This window comes from Hylobates moloch, unplaced genomic scaffold, assembly GCF_009828535.3.
Source record: "Hylobates moloch isolate HMO894 unplaced genomic scaffold, HMol_V3 SCAFFOLD_15, whole genome shotgun sequence".
In the NCBI taxonomy this organism is placed as follows: Eukaryota; Metazoa; Chordata; class Mammalia; order Primates; family Hylobatidae; genus Hylobates; species Hylobates moloch.
In genome coordinates, this window is record NW_026652290.1 from 5,315,591 (window position 1) to 5,336,526 (window position 20,936).

The following is a 20,936-nucleotide window of genomic DNA, read 5'->3' on the forward strand; positions in this document are numbered from 1 at the left end:
CTGGTCTGTATTTTTTTTTTTGTAATGTATTTGTCTGGTTTTGGTATCAGTGTAGTGGTGCTCTCATAAAATGAGTTGGAAAAGTGTTCCCAACTCCCAGAATCATGGAAGATTTTGTGTTGCTTTGGTATTATTTCTCCCTTACATGTTTGGTACAATTCACCAGTGAAGCCACCTGGGCCAGGGGTTTTCACAGCGTGACGGTATTTTATTTTTGCTTTAACTCTTTTAACAGCATGAAGGGATAACTTACCTTGAGATTTATCAATTTAAAGTGTACCGTGGGCCAGGCACTGTGGCTCACACCTGTAATCCCAGCACTTTGGGAGGCCGAGGCAGGCGGATCACGAGGTCAGGAGATTGAGACCATCCTGGCTAACATAGTGAAACCCTGTCTCTACTAAAGATACAAAAAATTTGCCGGGCACGGTGGCGGGAGCCTGTAGTCCCAGCTACTCGGGAGGCTGAGGCAGGAGAATGGCGTGAACCTGGGAGGCGGAGCTTGCAGTCAGCTGAGATAGTGCCACTGCAGTCCGGCCTGGGCAAAACAGCAAGACTCCGTCTCAAAAAAAAATAAAATGAAATAAAATAAAGTATACCATGGCTGGGTGCAGTGGCTCACGCCTGTAATCCCAACACTTTGGGAGGCCGAGGTGGATGGATCACTTGAGATCAGGAGTTTGAGACCAGCCCGGCCAATATGGAGAAACCCCATCTCTACTAAAAATACAAAAATTAGCCAGGCATGGTGGTACACACCTGTAATCCCAGCTACTTGGGAGGCTGAGGCAGGAGAATCACTTGAACCCAGGAGATGGAGGTTACAGTGAGCCAAGATCGTGTCCCTGCACTTCAGCCTGGGAGACAGAGCAAGACTCCATCCCCCCAAAATAAAAAAAAGAAAAGAAATAAAGTATACTGGAGGACAGGATTAACACGTGGAATGAAAGAAACTGAATCTCGGTTTTTCGTTCAGTTGAGGTGACCGGACAGTCTTCCATTTGCAGATGAGCTGCGTGCCGGACCCATGAGTGTGGAGCCGGCAGTCATTGCCCCACGAGTCCCGCATGTCACAGCTTCTTAAACAGACGGTCAAGAGCTTACATGCTCTTACATCCTTATCCCAACCTGCCTCGGCCCGATGTGCCCTGGCTTTTTCTGGAACTGTTCTCCCGTGGATCCTCGCCGAGAACGCCCAGTTCTCCTTGTTGCTCGATCATGGAGTCTCTCTGGGGACTCTGCTGCCGCGTTGGTCCTTCTGGAGAGGCCGCCTCCCTGCAGCGCTGTCTTGGTCAGGCTCCCAGCAGGAAAAGACGGCACCCAAATGAAGACCATCTAAGCAGACTTCAGTGAATGGACCGTTTACCAGGGATGAGACAGCAGGGCGTGCGGGCGGCACGAGGGGCCGCTGTAGAATCTGGAGCTGCTAACAGTGGAGCTGTCACACTCCCAGGCCAGAAGAGACCAGGGGAGGGGGACTCGGCCCAGATACTGGGAGTGGCACCCGGGGGCTGCCTTGAGAGGCGAGTGCCAGAGGGAGTCAGGGACTCCCCAGGGGCCATCCCAGAGGGCACTGACGAGGTTCACTGGGTCTGAGACCTGGAGGAGGCAGGGAAGGAGAGTGGGTCTGAAGGGTAAGGGGCCAACATGGGCACAATTGGCCTTTCTGACTCCACTCTCCTGGTCTTCTCTCCCTCTGGCCACCCCTGTCCTGTCTCCAGTTGAGGTCTTTCTTGGCCAGTGCCTGCCTCCCTGGCGCCTGCGGTTTCAGTGATGGGGATTCTTCCATGTGTCACCTGGAGCAACCTCCTCTGTTCCTGTGGATTCACCAGACACACTAAAGACACCAGCTCAGCCCTGACCTCTCACCTGAGCGCCTCCTTACCAAGTCATCCAGATGGCTCTCCAGGGATGAGCAGCAACTAACGGGTACGTGGGTGCCCAGCATGCATCAGGTGATATTCTAAGCCCCTTGCGCGTACCCAGTCACTTACCATTCACTGCAGCCCCGGGATGGGCTCTTCGATGAGCTTCCTTTTGCAGACGAGGACACTGAAGCACAGGAAAGTTAGCTCATTTGCCTAAGGACATGCAGCTGGATGGGGACAGAGCCAGGACTGGGCTTGCAGTGGCTTCACACCCTACCTTTCTGACCACAGCGCTTGTGCTCTTGGAGCGCCTTGAGTCCGTGGGACAAGGCGGACTGGAGGACGCAGTTTCCAGATGGGCTCCCCTGGCGGGCGACTCCCGTGTGCACGCCCAGCATCCTGCGCAGGCGCTCTCGCTCTCGTGGCCAGGCCTCCGCAAACAGCACAGACCGCGCGACAGAAGACAACTACACTCCCTCAGACGCTTTATTGTTTACAAAACAGATGGGTCCCACAGGGAAGGAACACAATCATTATGCTGACAGCAGCAGCGAACAGAGAGGGAAAGAAAAAGGTGAGCTTTAAAGTAATCGCAAATCACTGCCTGTGTGAAGAGGCTGCTTCTGGGCACCCGGGCTGTGACTCAGGTGCTGACATGACTACATCAGCAAGGTCTCAATTCAGCCACAGTCCCAAGTCCCCCAACCTTCCTGACTGCATCTCTATTTTAAATGACCCAGCCTGGACATCAAGGACAATGATCTAGGAGGCGGGTCAAAGAGACAGCCAGGCAAAGTCAGAACAGACTTGGGGCTTCCAGGCTATGCCCGGTGACAGCTGAGCTCTTCAGAAATGTGTCACATTCAGCGTTCACTTCCTTCGCTTCCTCCACTACCTATGACACAGCGGGGGAAAGAGACAACCAGTGAGAGAGGGGTCCCTCCTGGCTGCCCTCCTCGCAGCTGTGCCTGAGTTTCAAAGGGGGAGAAGTTTATGAGGGACCGGCACAGGGACAGCCAGAACCGGCACCCTCTGGCCCACCGTGGCACCCCTGAGGATGGGGGGGTGGGGGTGGGAGTGAGGGTGGGGGTCGGGGTGAGGTAGTGCTGTGGGGAGGGCACTGTGAATGATGGAAACGTCCCTTCTCAGCCTGGGTTGTGCCTAACCTGGGTCTCAAATCCCACTCTGCCTTCGCCCTGGAGTACACTCCAGCGAAGCCAAGGCCCAGCCAACGCTCATGTGAAGTTTCCACGGAGAAGAGCCTGCAAAACTCCCACTGGAAGAGGAGAAATAAAGGCCATGGAAAGAAACCCCAGGGAAGAGACAGGCCTTGTTCACAGACCCTAGGCAGGGAATAAAAAATTCAAGTCATTCATAGAAGTCTTGAAAGGCATGAGGATTTCTGACAGTTGCTAGAAAAAGGCAACGTTTTATCTTTGTATCCACTGGCCAAGAACGCCGAAATGTGACACTTGCTTCACCAATTGCCACTGCTTCCTTACAATCTCCCCCACTGCTGGAGCGGGCTGGGTAACTACAGGACTTTGCTCTGTGTGATAAGATTTGGTGATTCCATTTTATAAGAAAGGAAACTGCTTTAATGAAAGAAGGGTAATAATTAAAACTTCAAAGTGCCGCATGGCCACAGAATTTTCCTGAAGGGAGAAAGCGGTCACTGGCTACACGATGCAGAGATGGTTTTATCTGAGGCCTGAGAACCAACAGATGTGCCTGCGCCCTGGCCTGTGCAGCTGTGGGCAGATGTGTCCCCAGGGGCCTGCCCTCACTCGTGACCATGCAATACCCTGCAACGTAAACATTTTCTCTTCCAAGGATGTGCAGGGGTGGACATGATCCTCCAGGCACAGAGTAGAAAAGGGGGTGACCTGGGGTTCCCAGCAAACAGGTCCACCTCATGCTCACTGCGTTCTCAGGGTGAGGCATAGTGCCTGACATATGGTAAGAGCTCTAGGGATATTTACTGAACAAAAGAACGTAGGAAAGAAAAGAAACGAGGTCGGATGGAAGAAAGGACCCAGCCAGTTCGGCAGGCCTTGAGTCAACGCATGAAGTGACCGATCTCACCACCAGATGGCAGCATGGAGAGCAGTTCATGCCGCGGCCTCCTTGGGGCCGGGGGTCCAGTGCCCGCAACCCTGCCGGACCCGGGACGGGGCTCCCTGTCCAGGCCTCCAACCCAGGCACAGTTCCAAAAAGAACAAAACAAAACAAAAGTGCACTCCTCTGGTTTTTATAAAAGCTGAGTCCTGATGGCCTTGCTGAGTGTCTCTGTTTTGAGTTAAATGAACTCGATGCCTTCGTATTTCACGCTTCCGATCTTGGTCTCCGGCAAGAGGAAGCGCCCATCCAGCGTGAAGGCCATGATGTAGGAGGCGACTCTGCCGCTGTCCTCCTCGGACTTGAGGGCCACAATGATCTGGTCGTCGGTGTTGGGGATGAACTTGAAGGACGAGAAGCCGTGAGTGGGGACCACCACCCCGACGTGGCTCACAGCGATGTCGCCGAAGTCGGGGGAGGCGCTCAGCAGCAGGTTGGCGCCCTTGCGCTCGTCGTCCTTCTCGCTGTAGCGCTCCTGGCTGGCGCGGCGCGGCAGGAAGAACCACCGCTGCAGCGTGTCACTCCAGCAGGCAGACTCATGGATGAGGTAGCCTGGGAACCGGGTGACCGCGGGTCAGACACGCATGCGGCCTGGCGTGCCCAGCCCCATGCCATCAGGCCGTGCACAGTAGCAGGCACGGGGCTGCGACCACCAGGGCCCACCAGCTCACAGCAACCCGCCCCTCCCTGCTCTCCAGGCTTCTGGAAGGTTCTGTGTTCTCAGTTATCCCACGCAGGGAACCTGCAGCACCCCCTCCCCTTCCCCCGAGAGCTGCCTCTGAGCTGCATCAGGGATTCGGGCTCATCGGCGCCTCCTCGGGGCTGATCCAGAGGAGCCCAAGGAAAGGGAACAAACCCCTATTGGACATGGAGAGGCATCGGCGGGGAGGCTGCCTTGAGGCTACAAGGAAGGGGAGACAGCGTCTGGGACCCAAGGCACAGACTCAGTCACTTCCTCCTGAACCTCAGGCACCTAAGGCCTACTCCATCCTGACTAGGGGGAGGCCAAAGTGCTGCCAGCCCTATGTTGGTGTGAGACACCACGGCCCAGCACCAGGGGTAGGGACAGGGCCTGACCCACCAGTGCAGACAACCGAGCCACAGGCTGGGATGCGAGGAGGCCAGCTGCCAGGGCGAGTGGGACAGGAAAGAGAAAACAGCTCATTTGCCGCCAGAATCCACTGGCCTGAGGGGAGCCACCATCAGAGGCAACCAAAATCACTAAAATCAAGCAAGAAACGGGCCTTGGAGGCTGGGTGTGGTGGCTCACGCCCGTAATCCCAGCACTTTGGGAGGCCGAGGCGGGTGGATCACCAGATCACTCAAAGTCAGGAGTTCGAGACCATCCTGGGCAACATGGTGAAACCCTGTCTCCACGAAAAATACAATTAGCTGGGCGTGGTGGTGCACACCTGTAGTCCCAGCTACTGGGGAGGCTGAGGCAGAAGAATCGTTTGAACCCAGGAGGCGGAGGTTGCAGTGAGCTGAGATCGCGCCACTGCACTCTAGCCTGGGTGACAGAGCAAGACTATGTCTAAAATAAAAAAAGGTTTTGGAGGCAAATGCAGGAGGAAGCAGGTTCCCAGTGAGTGGGCTGTGGAAGCCACACTATGGGCTGGGGCAGGCGTCTCTTACCTGGCGGCCTGATGCCGGCAGCAGCCCGCAGGGCATTGTAGTTGGACACCCAGTTCTCGTGGTCCACGCTGCCCCTGTAGCCCACCACCTTCACCCACTCCGGGTTCTCGTTCACCACGTCGCCTGTGGTGGTCGTCCACTCCTTGCCCAGGCCGCCCACATACAGACGCTCGTCCTTCACTGCCAGCCATTCGGCCTTGAAGCCTGGCCAAGCAGAGAGTGTACTTAGGCCCCGCAACCAGCTCCCGCCCCGCCCCTGCACCCGGCTCCCGCCCGGCCCCGCACTTGTCCTTAGACCCCTGCACCTGGCTCCCGCCCAGCCCTGCACCTGTCCTTAGACCCCGCACCTGGCTCCTGCCCAGCCCCACACCTGGCTCCTGCCCGGAGCCAGCCGGCTGCCCTCCCCTCAGCTCCTGAAGGTTCAGTGACCATTCTCAAGTCTCCTCTGATCCCCAACTCCCCGCTCCTCAAGCTGTAACCCCAACCTCAGGATTATCCTTAAAGGCTAGAAAAGCTGAAAAGTGACAGCACTCTGAAGGAGCATGTGTGTCCCAGGGGAGTGTGGGTGCTGCCCTCAGCCACACTTGAGGTCTCACCGAGCATCACTCTAACTCCAGTCACCGGAGAGGGGCTTGGTGCTGGGGCTCCCAGTTTTCCTTTCAATGGATTTGTTCAGAAGCTGTTTTTGCTTTTTTTAAACTGATTTATTTTAAATAAGCCTAACTTTGAAGGCTGCCACAGTTCAGGCTGTGTGGGAGCCTGTGTTCTACCAGTGTATTCTTATCATCCCTACACCCTGGTATTCTAACTTCTGTTTGCTTTCCCCAAATTTTGCCAGCTTCTTGCCCCTGAGAGCTGGAGCTGTGCCCCCTGAACTGCCCGAGACTGCAGTAGCTTCTCTGCAGGGCCCTGGAGGGCCCTGCGGTCTCCTGGGCCCCTTGTGCGATGAGACATTCTCCACCCCCGGGTCTTCCGTCCCTCCCGGATGACCTGAGCACCGCCCAACCCCAGAGCTCCCTGTACTCCGCTTTCCTCCCTATCTAAGGGAAGGACAGAACTACACTAGGGTTGCCTAAAATCCTGACAAGTGCAAGGCAGGAAGTAGGCAACCAACACTTTGATACCTCAGGTGAGGTCCGTCCCCTGTCCAGCCCTGGGCAAACACTGAAGATTTTATCACCGGGTGTGGGGAGGGCCTGGCCGGCCATGAACTGTGTGGGCTGTTGTTTAGTGCAGTTCCCCCTTGACCTCAGAAAGCCTGCGGTGGCATTTAGCTTTCTAGAAGGTGGGGATCCACCGCCAGCTCAGACAAACGCAGCTCAGAGGAGCTGGCAGCTCCTCTGCCAGCGTCCTTGGCGCCTCCCCAGCTCCTCCCTGGAGGAAGACACTGGCCACCGTGCCTCCCCAAAGCCTGTCCCTGCCCTGTGGAAGCAGCACCTCCTTTCTGGTGAACAAAAACGCTGGCATCAGGCTCCACTCCAGGGGGGTTGGCGCAGCTCACACATGCCCTCCCCCTGCTGGGGTTCAGGGAGGGGAGGGCTGGGCAGCAGTTTACCCTTCAGTAACATGAAACCAAAGTCTGGGTTTTGAGTGAGAACCATCTGACCCCGTGGCTTTCAAGGTAAGGCTCCTGGTGGGCATATCCCAGCGTGATCTTGAGAACCTTTGAAGGTGTAAAAAGGGCCGTGTTCCCAGAGGCTCTGAGAGCAGCAGCGGATACAGCCTAAAGCATCCTGGAAAGATTCCCCACGTCTCCCGCAGGCCTCTAGCGGTAAGCTCTTACTCCTAGGAACTGCTCAGTGTGAAGTGACAGTAGGCTATGCTCCTGGCTAAGGGTACGGGGGCCGCAGGGCAGAGCAAGAGGGAGACGTGCTCCCTCACCACATCCCTGGCTTCTAGGTGTGTGAATTCTTTACCATGTGCCTGTGTTTGCCAGCCAGGCCCTGAGCTCCCACTCCCCACCCACACCTCCATAAAACCTCAGGGTCCAGTTACCTTTCTCCACGGTGCCGTCGCCGTCGGACAGAATCACCCAGGGCACGGCTTTGCTGCCTTCGATCTGGTAGACGACCCCTGTCCGGTCATCCACGGAGTAGAGCTTCCCATTGAAAACAATGAGGTCGGAGAGCTCCATGCCTCTCCCCTTCTCCGCCAGGTGGGACTCCAGGACCCCATGGTCTTTGTCCCATTCCACGGTCACCTTGTCCCCACTGTCTGACAGGGTCAGGTAACCCTTTTTCAGGTAACTGAACCAGGTGTTTTCCTCTTGGGCCCTTGACTCTGTGTCCAGGTCTGCGATAACTGCGATTCGGTACCGAATCCCAGCCGGTGTCCTTTGTGGGGGAGACAGGGGGTAGGTGTCATTGTACCAGTTGGCGGGCGCCTGGCTGAGCCTCCAGTTGTGTGCATTGTGGGTGGGGGGCCTGCCGGGGGCCGGGCGGTGGGAGCAGAGCAGCCAGAGGATGGCGGCACCCACAAAGAACGTCAGGATCACCTTCCAGCGGGGGCGGAAGCGGGGGTCCGCGGCCTTGGTCATGGATGCCAGCACAGGAAGGCCCTCCACACTGATCCGGAGGGAGTGCATAGACTCATTCCATTCCGGGTGCTCAGACAGCTGCACGGGCATCAGCGTGACAGACAGGTGGGACCTGCACAGCCAGGGAGGGAGGAGAGAAGTCAGCGCCTCCGCAAGCACAGTCACATCTTAGTTCCTGAAGCTGCAGGCGCTGGAGGCTGATTTTTCTAGAAGAAATAGTATTTCACTACTTTGTGGCCATTCTTACTTCCTTGGCTTAATGAATCCCCGACTCTAGCAGTATCTTTGCTTACTTTCATTCGGCAAGACGTGAAGTCTTTCCAGAGCCAAATTACTCCATCTCCCCTGTCCCAGCTGGCAAGGTGGGAAGCTGAGTGAGAGAAGGAAGTTCCATGCAGGCTGGTGCTCTGTGGTGCCTCTAAAGAGAGAAGCGCAGGGGAGTCAGGTGGGAGGGGAAGGCTGACGGGGTGAAGTGGGATAGGATCATAGGGTACAGGTCTGTATTTTACTCAAATGCCACCTCATCCAGGAAGCCCTCCCTGACTGCCCTGCTGCCGACATCACCCTCCGTCCCTGGGTCCTTGGCCCTTGTCCCCACTTGACATTAGAGTATTGTATACAGTTATCAGTTTGTTTGTTTCTGTCTCCACCTCTGTATCCTGGCTCCTAGAACAGTGCCTGGCCTGCAGCAGACAGATGTACAGTAAAGGAGTCTCCACTGCCTCTGGGTTAGGCTCCTGCAGCATTGGAATACACATCCAAACCAAATAAAAACCCTTCTTCTTTTTTGTATCTGTCGTTGTTTTTGGCAGTGTCTGTCCCCTGGTGCCTTCCTATTAATGCAAATGACTGCAGGGACCAGAGTCTGAGCCGCTCTGGCTGCCTGGAGGCCAGCGTGTCTGTGCCTTGGCTCCAGAGAACTGCTCGGCTCACTGTGGGGCCTGGTTTGGCCGCAGGCCTCTCCCAGGTCACCCTCCACCCCAGGCGTGGCTCTGTGGCAGAGCCCCAGGGTCAGGGTGCTGGTGGTGGCCAGGAACTGCAGCCCTTCACTGCTGCGCCAACCCCACTTCCCGGGCATACAGCATGATGGCTCAGTGCAGCCATGGGGCACCAGGCCCACATCTGCGCCGCCTTGGTGAGAGCTGCCTGTCTCTGGACAGCCGCCAAGTGCCACGATGGGGCGTGGGGAGACAGCTCCCGGTGCTCCGATCGAGAACACTGGCCCTGGGCAGAGGTTCCATATCTCTGCCCTCCAACTATCACTCAGTGAATCCCGGCCTGAGCTTCCCTGGCTGGGTCCTCCTTGAGAAAACAACAAAGCAGCAAACGTGTGCCTTTATGGGCAGACGCTGTCCTCCCTGCCAGGGCGCCTGGGAAGGGCTTGGGGACTCCAGTGGCTCTGTGCAATTCTGGGCCCCAAATATGTGGACCATGAGGCCCTGGCGCACAGCAGCCAGCGACAGACACCCCCACCAGAGACACCCCCTTCTCCATGCTGCAGGCTGTTGGGCTGAGAAGATACAGAAACAGGGTGACAATTCCCCATGGAACTTTCGGACAGTCTTAGGTTTTAGCCCCAGGGTGAGGTTCAAGGAGTGAACAAGGCGCATACGTGGGGCCTGCTGCTCAGAGTGAGCCTCCTAACAGCACAGGGGGGCTGCCGGCAGTTCCTCCAGGCCCGCAGGGAAGACTCCATGCTCCCTTTAAGGGGCAGGCCTCTCAGGACCCCCTGAGGTGGTCACAGGGCTGATCACCGGAGCCTTCCCGGCAGCAGGGCTGGAGTTCCCAATGCTGGACATCCTCCTCTGACTGCGCCCAGGCCCTGCCCCTCCCTGCCCCTTTTCTAGCCCCAAGGCTTCAAAACCCCAGCCAGGCCCAAGAAGTCTCCACTGAGCTCTGAATTACTCTCTTACCTGCTATGCCAATCCCGCCTACATTTCTTTTTTGTTTTTTTGAGACAGGGCCTCGCTCTGTTGCCCAGGCAACAGGGATCACGCTCACTACAGCCTCAACCTCCGAGGCTCAAGCGATCCTCCCACCTCAGCCTCCCAAGTAGCTGGAACTACAGGCGTGTGCCACCATGCACAGCTAATTTTTTTTTTTTTTTTTTTTTTTTTTGGAGACAGAGTTTTCCTCTTGTTGCCTAGGCTGGAGTGCAATGGCGCGATCTCGGCTCACTGCAACCTCCGCCTCCTGGGTTCAAGCAATTCTCCTGCCTCAGATTCCCTAGTAGCTGGGATTACAGGCATGCACCACCATGCCCAGCTAATTTTGTATTTTTAGTAGAGATGCGGTTTCTCCATGTTGGTTAGGCTGGTCTCGAACTCGTGACCTCAGGTGATCCACCTGCCTTGGCCTCCCTAAGTGCCAGGATTACAGGCGTGAGCCACCGCACCTGGGGCACAGCTAATTTTTAATTTTTTTATAGAGATGAGGCCTCGTTATATTGTCCAGGCTGGTCTTGAACTCCTGGGCTCAAGTGATCCTCCTGCCTCAGCCTCCCAAAGTGCTGGGATCACAGGTACGAGCACCCGCACCCCCCCCTTACCTGCATTTCTGACATGCGTCTTAGACATTTCAAGACACGAGTCCTGTGCAGCTCTTCCCTCAAGCCTACTTGCTCCTCATCTCCCCTTGGGAAGGGTAGTGGTGATGGGTGGCCACTGTGTCCACAGTGGTCTGGTTCAAGCTCTCAGGATCCTGGGAGATGTGCTTTTCTGTGTGAATATTACACTTCGATAAAAACATAAGGCACTGCCACCACGAAAAACCTGACTGCCTCATCCTCCGTCTTCCTTCCTCAGTATTGAGTCCGTGGGCAGGTTCTGTCCTCTTCCATGGCCCTTCCTCACCGTGCCACGCCGGCTGCCTCCCTCCACCCCTCGGCTGCCTCTCTGCCCCTGACATTCCCATACCCCCCGCCATGAAGTTGCCCTGCCAGCTGCCCCCCACCAACATCCCCTGACACTCCCTCGCCACCTGCCATGAAGTAGCATCCATCAGATGGCACACTCCCGGCTTCAGCGGCTTCCTCAGCTCCTGAGGTGAACCCACTCTGCTCCCGCTCAGCCCTCACACTGCACCATCTCCTCTGCCGGCTGGCTACGTAGGCCTCCTTCTGTCCCCTGACCACACTGGCCCTGGCAGAGCCTGCTGTTCCCCCTGCCTGGAACAGTCGGGCCTGCTCTTTGCACCAGCAGCTCTGTCTCTCCTACAGGGCATCAGCTCCCTGGGAATACTTGCCCACTGGCCCTCCCTACCATGCCGCTCCAGCTCTCCCACCGTCCCTGCCTGGCTAGGTGATTATTTCTGCTCCTGGGGCAGGGACCTGGTCACTGTCACAGCCCCAGCACCTGACGCACTGCCAGGCAGGGAGCAGACGGTCTGCACACACTGGCTGAAGGGAAAGAGATGCCAGGTGAGCCATTAGCCACTTCTTCAACAGCTCCTCTGCACTCCGCCAGGGGCCCCACCTTAGGCATATTGTGAACCCACAACCTGGATCAAGACCCCCAAAGATCGAGCTGCTCAGCTGCCACATCTGAGCTGCAGGCCCGGGAAGACGGTGCTTGCCAGCATAGAACGACGGTGCCTGCATAGACTGCTGTCAGACATTGTGAGGTGTCATCGTCACCAGCCCCTGGAACCCCCACGTTCTTCTCTGTTCAACTCCCTCAGCACTCCGGAGAGCCACTGTCCTCACCTTCACCATTCCTGTCAAATCTCTGGCCCACTTCTCCCAGGAGACCACCCTGCGGCCACCTTCAGCAGCCGAGGCCCCTGGGTGGGGCCCACACCTGCCACTCAGGTCAGACCCCCCAGCCGCCGGGCACCTGCTCTTCTGGTTCCTCCCTTCCATCCACAGGCCGCCCAAGTTGCCCACCTTGTCACCATTTTACCTCCAGACCCCACACTCCCACAGACACTCAACTACTGCTGAATAAATGGCGAATCTGTGAATGAAGGAAAACCCTTCCCCGAGTCCCCAGCACCTCTGTCCCTTCCCACCCCTGCCCAGGCCCCCTCGCCCACCACACCCTCTCCAGAGGGAAGCTCTGGCTAATCCTCAGAAGCAGCCACCTGAAGCCTTCACCAGCGGCAAACCCAGTGAGCACATCGTCCCGTGTCCCTCCTCGAGCCCGGGGGGCCACTCTCTGTGGGCCTCCTCCCAGGCAGGTCTTCTCAGCCCCCAGTGCTGGCAGCCCACTGACCTCTCCCAGGGCCTGCCCTCTAAGGTGAAGACCCCCACACCTTTCTAGCCTGACCCAGTCTCTGAGCCTCCTCATCCGATACCCACAGGCACCGCAAACCAGGTCCTCCTCAGGAACTCCCTGTCCTGGCTCCGGCACTCCCGGCCCTCAGGAGCCATCCCAGGAAGCGATTCGTCCTAACCCTCCTCCCTCCCCAGCCCCACGTGTGCCACCCAGCTCTAGACTCGGCTCCCTTCTCCCCATCCACACAGCCTGGGCTCCAGTTCCATCTCACCCTGATGACTCTCTGAGTCTTGCTCTAATGATCTAGACCAAGCTTGTCCAACATGTGGTCCAACACAAATTCGTAAACTTTCTTCAAACATGACGAGATGAGATTTTTTGTTAAGCTCATCAGCTATCAATGCATTTTATGTGTAGCCCGAGATAATTCTTCTTCCAATGTGGCCCAGGGAAGCCAAAAGATTGGACACCCCTGATACAGACCATCTAGGCTCAGCCAGGGACTTCCCCTGGCCTCAGTTTACTTCCCGGAGCCATGCTGACGGCCATGCCGCGTGCTCAGGTTAGAGAACTGTGCACAGGGGCTGACTGCTACTGCTTCTCACTCACTCTACAAGTACCCTCTCGCCTGCTGGGAGGGTTGCAAACTACCACCCGTGGGCCAAATCCAGTCTCCCGCCTGGTGTGTAGATGTGGCCTGTGTGGCCTGGTATGTAGTTGCGGCTCGGTGTGTAGACACCGCCTGGCGTGCAGACGCGGCCTGCGTAGACACGGCCGCTGTGTAGACGCGTCCTGGTGTGTAGATGTGGCTGATTAAAGCCAGCTAGGACTCCTCCCTGGCATGCTGAATGTGGCTGCACCGTTGAGAGGTCGCAACAGACTGTGGAGACTGAAAATATCGACTCCCTGTTCCCTGACAGATCCCTGGGTCAAGACCACCTCAAATCACCCTCCACAAAACTGACAGAATAATTTTTCCAAAAAGCAAGTCTGGATTCCAACTCCAGTAGATCCCAATGCCTTCCATCTAAAGGACAAACGTCTCAGCCTGTAGAGAAAGCCTCACTGGGTTTTTCCGCCTGCCCTTCCAGGAGCGGGACCTTTCCCAGGTCGCTGTGCAACACTGCACGCCTTCCCATTCCAGACTCCCGGCATCTACACCGTGGCACATGCTCCCCACCCGGGAGGCTCATGTTCTCTGACCACATGGAACCAGAGGTGTCTGAGTCCCGGCATCTCTGCCCCTCTGGGGAATCAGTGTGACGGAGGCAGGGGCCTTTCCTCCAGGAGCTCAGCACAGCTGGGGAGACAGACTTTTAACAGTCCCGTGTGGTCAGTGTTACCTCGAGGTCATGCTGATTCCCCAGAGCTAACAGAGGGGCAGAGACGCCAGGGACTCAGACACCTTTGGTTAAACAAGTGACTGCTTCTAGTGACAAGAGAACTCTGTGTACCTTCCAGAAAATTCCTTTAACTTCAGCACCAGAACACCTTCCCTTGGGCTTCATCTCTCCTTCAGGACCCCAAGGAATTATTTTATTTTGCAAAAAAGTTTCAAATCAGATCACTTTGCCACAGCACATGCTGGTATATGAGCTACCACTGGCTGCTGGGGTGCCTGGGTGCCGGCACCTGCTGCAGGCAAGAGTGTGCATGTTCTTTAAAAAGTTGGGTTCTTTTTAGGGGGTGGGGGGTGGGAGGGCTCTTTTGTTTGTTGCCAGCCAGAAACAACAGAAATGAACCAGCGACGGTAAGACACAAGATGGACAAAGTCCTTTCCAAAAGGGACCCGTGTGAGGCTTCTCTCTACACCCCTCAAAGCTTTAAGCAGTTTAAATGCTCGCTTTATTGTGAAAAGAAGTTTTACAACCCCAGTGCCTGCAGAGTAATGGTTTGATTTTAGATAATCAGCAACAAGAGGACTCAGGAACTACAGCAAAGTCATGGGTTCTGTGGCCAGCCAGGCTCTTCTGTTCAGTGAGGCTGCAAACCAGCTATCTCCCAGGCTCAGGGGCCTACAGGGACAGGACCCCTGCTGCTGCCTGGAGAGCACTCACAGGAGCACTCACAGGAGCAATAACCACCTGCAAGGCTCGCAAGGCACCATGGAGGCATCTGTCCATCCCACAGGACACTCCCAGAGCGCAGGGGAGCCAAGAGTTAGGGAGCTGGGAGTTAGGGAGCAGGGAGTTGGGGGGGAGTTAGGGAGTGAGGAATTAGGGAGGGGAGTAGGGAGGGAGTGGGAGTTAGGAGGATTAGGGGGAGTTAGGAGGGGGGGTTGGAGGAGGGTTAGGAGGGATTAGGGCAAGGGTTAGGAGGGGATTGGATTAGGGGGGTTAAGAAGAGAGGATTAGGAGAGGGTTAGGAGGAGATTAGGAGGGAGTGAGAGAGAGGGGTTAGGAGGGATGAGGAGGGTTAGGAGGGTTAGGAGGGGATTAGGAGGGGTAGGAGGGATTAGGAGCAGGGTTGGGAGATTAGGAGGGGTTGGAGGTTAGGAGGGATTAGAGAGGGTTGAGAGGAGATTAGGAGGGGTTGAGAGGGTGAGGGGGAGGGGGGGAGAGGGGGTTAGGGAGGGGGGAGTTAGGGAGGGGGTTAGGGAGAGGGGGGTTAGGGAGAGGGGGGTTAGGGAGGGGGAGTTAGGGAGAGGGGAGTTAGGGAGCTGGGAGTTAGGGAAAGGGGGGTTAGGGAGAGGGGGGTTAGGGAGAGGGAGGTTAGGGAGCTGGGAGTTAGGGACTGGGGAGTTAGCGAGAGGGGAGTTACAGAGCAGGGAGTTAGGGAGCGGAGAGTTAGGGAAACAGTGTGCTTTTCTCTGTTCACACCCAGGAGGTGTCTCCCTGCTGCTGCCCTTTCCCAGGAGAAGGGCTCAGGGGCCACCTACCTCCCGAGGCCATCCCCAGGCCTGCTGCTGCACTCTGCGCAAGGCTGTAATGAAGGGAGCGGCGACTCCCTGGACAGCAGACAGCCAAGAGGGTCTGTTTCTCCAGCTTCCTGCAGGAGTGGAATAGGACAGGTGGCGGAACCAGCAGGTTTACTGAGGGCTGCCAGGCTCCTCCCTTTCAGGATCCAGGCAGGGCAGGAAGCCACATCATCGTGTTAAGAGGCCGCCACATCCTAGCCCCCACCTCCTCGGAAGGGACAGGTAGGCAGGTGGCAGGTGCGCCAACCCCTTATCTCTGGAGAAGAGCTACCTTCCTTTCCCTTCCCACACCCAGAGAGCAGGCAGGCAGGACTCAGAGTGCCCACTGTATTCACTGCCACGGTACACAGCAAACCCCGCTGACCTACAGACTCTTCAGCACGGCCAAGGCAGGAGCCAAGGCCTTCACACACTCATGCTAACAGCACCTGAGAGAACACGGGTGGTGCATCTCAGAGAAACACTTATTAATGCCTGCCATGGGCCAGACTCCTTGAAAATGTTACCTGATTCCTGCTTCGGCATTTGCAAGGCTAACTATTGTACCTGCAAATTCCATGGCAAATCTCCTCGGGGGTGGGCAGTACAAGGAAACCAGGAAGGAAGAAGGTCACAGGGAGACTGGTTAGGCCATCCCGCCTCCACAGACAGCACCCTCCTTAAAGGTCAAGCTCAGGATCTGACTGACTTCTGCACCTGTCCCCAGCCCCTAGTATCCAGCACATGGCAGGCAGCAGGCACCGTCCTGTGGGACAGAAGCCTAACATGGGCCATGGCTCCATTCCCATGCCTCTTCCAGCTTCTGGAGGCACCCACATTCCCTGCCTGGTGGCCCCTCCTCCCCCTCCAAAGCCCGCCCACTGCACTTCCCCAAGCCTCTTGGCCATCATTGCCCTCTGGCTCTTCTGCTTCCCTCTTCTGTTCTTAAGGACCCTGTGATTACATTGGGCTCCCTGGGAAAATCCAGGATCATCTCACTATTTTAAGGTCGGCTGATTAGCAACCTTAATTCCCCTTTGCCATGTAATGTAACATATTCACAGGCTCAGAAGGTAGGACGTGGACATCTCGGGGAGCTGTTCCTCCACCAATCACAGGAAGAAGAGGGGAAAGAGCCTCCAGGTTGTTCCAAGAGCCAGGACCAGTCACTGTCTATGGGGTGGGCCCACAGCTTCAGAACCCTCTATGGTTTGCAGTTACTGCATTGTAAAGAGGCTGTGTCTGCTTAATTTGTATTATCGATGTTACACCTGGAGGAATTTTAGCCAAAAAGTGACCTTCTCAGTTGAAAGGCACATTCCAAACGGCAGCACACATCGGGGAAGGTGTCCTTTTCCAGAGTGTGTGAAAATAACGGGATGGGATCATCACCCCATGAACCTGCATCAGGGCTGCCTTCCACACCACAGCGGCACCCGCACGAGCCCACCTGCTTACTGCCACCCTCTCACCTCATGCTTTCCTCAGGGCCCGGCTCCTGGGACACAAAGGCTGCATCGCCAGGACTTTCATTCAACCCGGCAAGACTCTCAGAGCCAATCTGGGGGGTCCCAGTCTCACCTCTGCCCCACTCCCACATGGTGGCATCACACACTGTCTTAAGCCAGACTTCAATGCCTTCTTCACTTCCCATAGAACCATCCCAGAGGAACGCGGGGAGCAGCGTCCTGCCTGGGAACCAGGCGCTCCACTTGAACACTGCACACATGACAGAGACGAGGAGGGTCCAAAAGAAAAAACAGAACGTCTCCCCAAACAGACTTCTCTACCGCCAGGATGATTTTTTCCTAATTAACCATCTTGATTAAAGTAAAAGGAAAATCAACATGAACATTCTTAAGAATTAATATGAAAGTTTTTAATTCCCTTGATATTGGCATTTCATAAGAGCTTTCCAGGTAATCTCGATAGTTCAGAGTGCACCGAGTGAAAAGAATGAATGCTGTGTGTCCTTGGCATCGCTGGTACCATTCAACAAACAATAGAAAAATGACCTCCTTGTGACAGTACTGACCCATTTCAGGACCTGGACAATAGTTCCAAGTCTCAGATCTGTTTTTGAAAGAGTAAACACTACAGCATTTATACATCTACCTATCTACCTATATGGTTGCCAGAAAGTACGGAGACTCCGATGACGGGCCATATGTACTTGCGGGAGCCTGCACAGGCACACACACCTCGAAAGCCACATCCAGGTGGCAGGGTAAAAACACCCACAGGGCCAGGAGAACTGCTCCTACCACACCCTGGGCCTCCTCACATACTCTGCAGCTCAGGGGGGTCCTGCAGAGCAGGTGCACAGTGACGGGCGAGTGAAAACGTTCTCGAGTACCAAGAGCTTTTACACCAACACATTTACTAAGCTGCCATGGGCTAGGAAAATATGGTTATAGCCTAAGGGGAAGAAAGGAGACTTCTGGCGATCAGAAGCGTCAAACCTCCGATGTGCCCCTCCAGCGAGGTGTCCCAGCGTCCAGGGGTCCTATCCGCTGGGAGTAGATGGTTTCCTCTGCCACCTTGTGACATGTCATTCTCTTTTGTGATCACATTAATTTGGACATGAAAAAGTGACGCTAGAAGTTGGTCCCCACACTGCTGCGGTGGCCTCATGACAGTGCCTGGACAAATCCATGCTTCACCTGAGTCCTGGCGGTGAAGATGCTTGGGGCTGCCCCGGCAGGAAACCCTTGCCACGTCCAGAGGGGAGAGGGTTGGCTCCTTCAATGTGCCTTTCAGCAGGGGCCTGTGCTGGGATAGAGGGCTCATTGAGGCCAGCAGGGAGGAGCACCTGGGAGGAGCCCCGCTGCCGTTCCACAGGCTCCAGCCAGACTGTCCTGCTGAGAGGCCTGGGATGGGGCTGGAGGGAGGGTCTGTGGCCCAGGCCTGGAGGGACCTTTCTCAGCAAAGCTCCTCAGAGGGAGAGGGAGGAAGAGCTGGGAGACGGCGGATCCTGAAGGGCTGCGGCACCCGCTTCCTTTTAGGAGCCTTCTACGACCTGACACTTGTTTCAAGTTTGGGCCCTTACACTGGAGAGCTAGCCAGATTCACTTGACACCAAGAGCCTCACATTTCCAAACCTCTGCTTTGTTGAAAATGTGGTAGAAGGCCATAGGGCATACAACTTCAAGAAGAAAATGAGAAATGGAGCTGGGACACTAAGAGACTGCTTTTCCAGGGGTCACTAAGGGGGAAAGGTGCTTGGGAGAGAGATGTGTCTGCTGATGGAAGAGTGGTCACAGGTGCTCTGTGCCAAGCCTAGGGTACACAGAGGGCAAGAGAAAGACCATTCAGAGGGAGAAGCAAAGGCACCAGGCAACATGGACTGGCAAGGAGGTACCAGGCAACATGGACTGGCAAGGAGGTACCAGTCCCCAAGGATGAGAGAATCCAGACCGGATGGCAGTAGGGGTGTGAGACAGGTATGGTGGCGAGGGCGAATCATTTGCATGCAGAAAGATGAGAGTGAGCTGTGTTGCCTGGAGGAAGGCTCCAAATTGGATGAGGGCAGGGAGAGCAAGGACTAGGATGGGGTGGGGAAGGTTGGCCTGTTACAGGTGTGACCAAGTGCCAGTCAGAGGGAGAAAATTCCCTTATCAGTCCAGAGAGACCCTGCATAAACCAGAGGAAGGGTATCTGAAGTCAGAGGGTGGTGGGAGGGGGTCATTCCCAGGAGGGGTGCCCCACACTAGCCAGAGCGGGGAAGCGTCCCACACTAATCAGAGGGGGATGGTCCCCACACTAACCAGAGGGGGAGGTGCCCCACATGAATCAGAGGGGGGTGGTCCCCACACTAATCAGAGAGGGGAGGTGTCCCACACTAATCAGAGTGGGGAGGTGCCCCACAGTAATCAGAGAGGGATGGTCCCCAAACTAATTAGAAGGGGGGTGTCCCACACTAATCAGAGCGGGGAGGAGTCACATAATCAGAGGGGGGAGGTGCCCACACTAATCAGAGGGGGATGGTCCCCACGCTAGTCCCAGGGATGAGGTGTCCCAAAAGTCAGAGGGGGTGATGTCCACCGTCTGTCGGAAGAAGGGGACTTTACCACAGGTCAGAGGGCAGAGTCCCAGCCCAGTCTGCAAGTCGGGGGGCAGAGGTCCCGCACGGGTGGGACGGGAAGGGGGCCTGACGGACGGGTCAGGGGGCGGGACGCGGCAGGGTCGGAGGGCGGCGGCAGGGTCGGAGGGCGGCGGCAGGGTCGGAGGGCGGCGGCAGGCTCCGGGACGCGGGCCCGGGCCCGTGGCTGGGGCAGGGCGCCGGCGGCCGCGGGCGCGGAGTAACTCACCCGCTGCGGGGCTGGCTCCGGTGCCCGCGGTCGGCGGGAGTTGGCTGGGCTTGGCTGGGCTAAGGGCCGGGACGGAGGAGTGCGGCCGACTTCCGCCCCGCGCGCTCGCGCCCCGCCTCTGGTCCTGCGTTCCCGGCAGCCTCTGCTCTGCGGCTGCGCGCGGACGGCGCGAGGGCTGCTGGGAGCTGTGGTTTTTTTGTGTGTGTGTCCTGCGCCTGCGTGCTGGAGGAGCGGCTGGCTGGCTGCAGGCTGGAGGGGCGCGAGGGTCCGCACTGGCACACGAGGGCTGTCTTCCACCGCGTTGCGCCGGAACGTGGGCCAAGCAGATCTTTTGGGGTGGGAGGCATTGCGGGGGTGAAGGCTACTGGGGAGGGAAGTTCTCATTCCCCGCGCGAGGGCCCCCTTACATGGGCCTCCCAACCCTCGTAGTCTTGGGAGGCAGAAAAGCGTGGGCCCCTTTCTGCCATCCTCATTCTCAGACAGCCCCTCTCCTTGGCCCTTCAAAACAGCCGCCTCCAGAGTGCTGCTGACCAGTTTCCAAAGCCAGGATCAGGGAGGTCTAAGGCTGTAGTGTCCTGGGGTGGGGACGATGGGGTGTTTCCCTGCAAACAATCTGCAATTGACAAACCTGCCAAACAAATGTCCCTGATTTCTCCTTTCCCCTCCCTAGCCCTAGTCCCCGAGATATTTTAGGGCACTCTGTTAAAAGGCTTCCCCGGCCCCGCCCTCCTCCATCCCAAAGTTCTGAGAAAGGCCTGGTGGCCGTGGAGCCTCTGGCAGGAGAGCTTGGCAGAGGGGGGAACCAGCCTCCTGCCCATCTGCACCTTCAGCTTTCCTGCTTGATACCAGCTACTTCCCCCAGCTCTCTCAAAACCTTCCGTTCAGTAACAGACACACAAGAGGAGGAATTCAAATTATATAAATGGTGCGCAGTGAAAAATAAGCGTCCCATTGCCGTTCCGTATTCCCTGCCCAGAGGTGATCGCTATTTCTAGTTTCTTGTGATTCCTCTGAGAGATGTTATATGGTATTCAAACAAGTCATAAACACGTACCTTAAATTACCTTGAACTAGATAGAAATGTGCTAAACACACTGTTAGGCACTTTGGGTTTTTGATTTTGGAGAGGAGACAAACCTTTCTTGAATTCATTAATGTTTCTTGTCATGCTAAACTGAGTCCCAACCATGTTTCATGTAATACTCATTATTGTCAGGCCTCTGAGCCCAAGCTAAGCCATCATATCCCCTGTGACCTGCACATACACATCCAGAGGGCCTGAAGCAACTGAAGAACCACAAAAGATGACATTCCACCATTGTGATCTGTTCCTGCCCCACCCTCACTGATCAATTGACC

The 20,936-nt window shown here is 56.3% G+C and overlaps 1 protein-coding gene across 7 annotated transcripts; it reads right to left on the reverse strand.

Moving 5' to 3' along the window:
• Nucleotides 1–2,336: 2,336 nt before the first annotated feature.
• CANT1 (calcium activated nucleotidase 1) lies at nucleotides 2,337–19,696 on the reverse strand. Of its 7 annotated transcripts, XM_032178486.1 has the most exons (7): nucleotides 19,578–19,696; nucleotides 15,250–15,359; nucleotides 10,706–10,874; nucleotides 8,451–8,575; nucleotides 7,617–8,269; nucleotides 5,622–5,825; nucleotides 2,337–4,538 (listed from the first exon to the last, which is right to left on the reverse strand). In XM_032178486.1, exons 5-7 carry the CDS (start codon nucleotides 8,245–8,247, stop codon nucleotides 4,168–4,170), a joined length of 1,206 nt encoding a protein of 401 aa, XP_032034377.1. In that variant the 5' UTR covers nucleotides 8,248–8,269; nucleotides 8,451–8,575; nucleotides 10,706–10,874; nucleotides 15,250–15,359; nucleotides 19,578–19,696; the 3' UTR covers nucleotides 2,337–4,167. The 7 variants fall into 7 exon arrangements, with proteins under 7 accessions (XP_032034377.1, XP_058284201.1, XP_032034376.1 ...); XM_058428218.1 differs by having other exon boundaries at nucleotides 7,617–8,575; XM_032178485.2 differs by lacking the exons at nucleotides 10,706–10,874; nucleotides 15,250–15,359.
• Nucleotides 19,697–20,936: the final 1,240 nt, after the last annotated feature.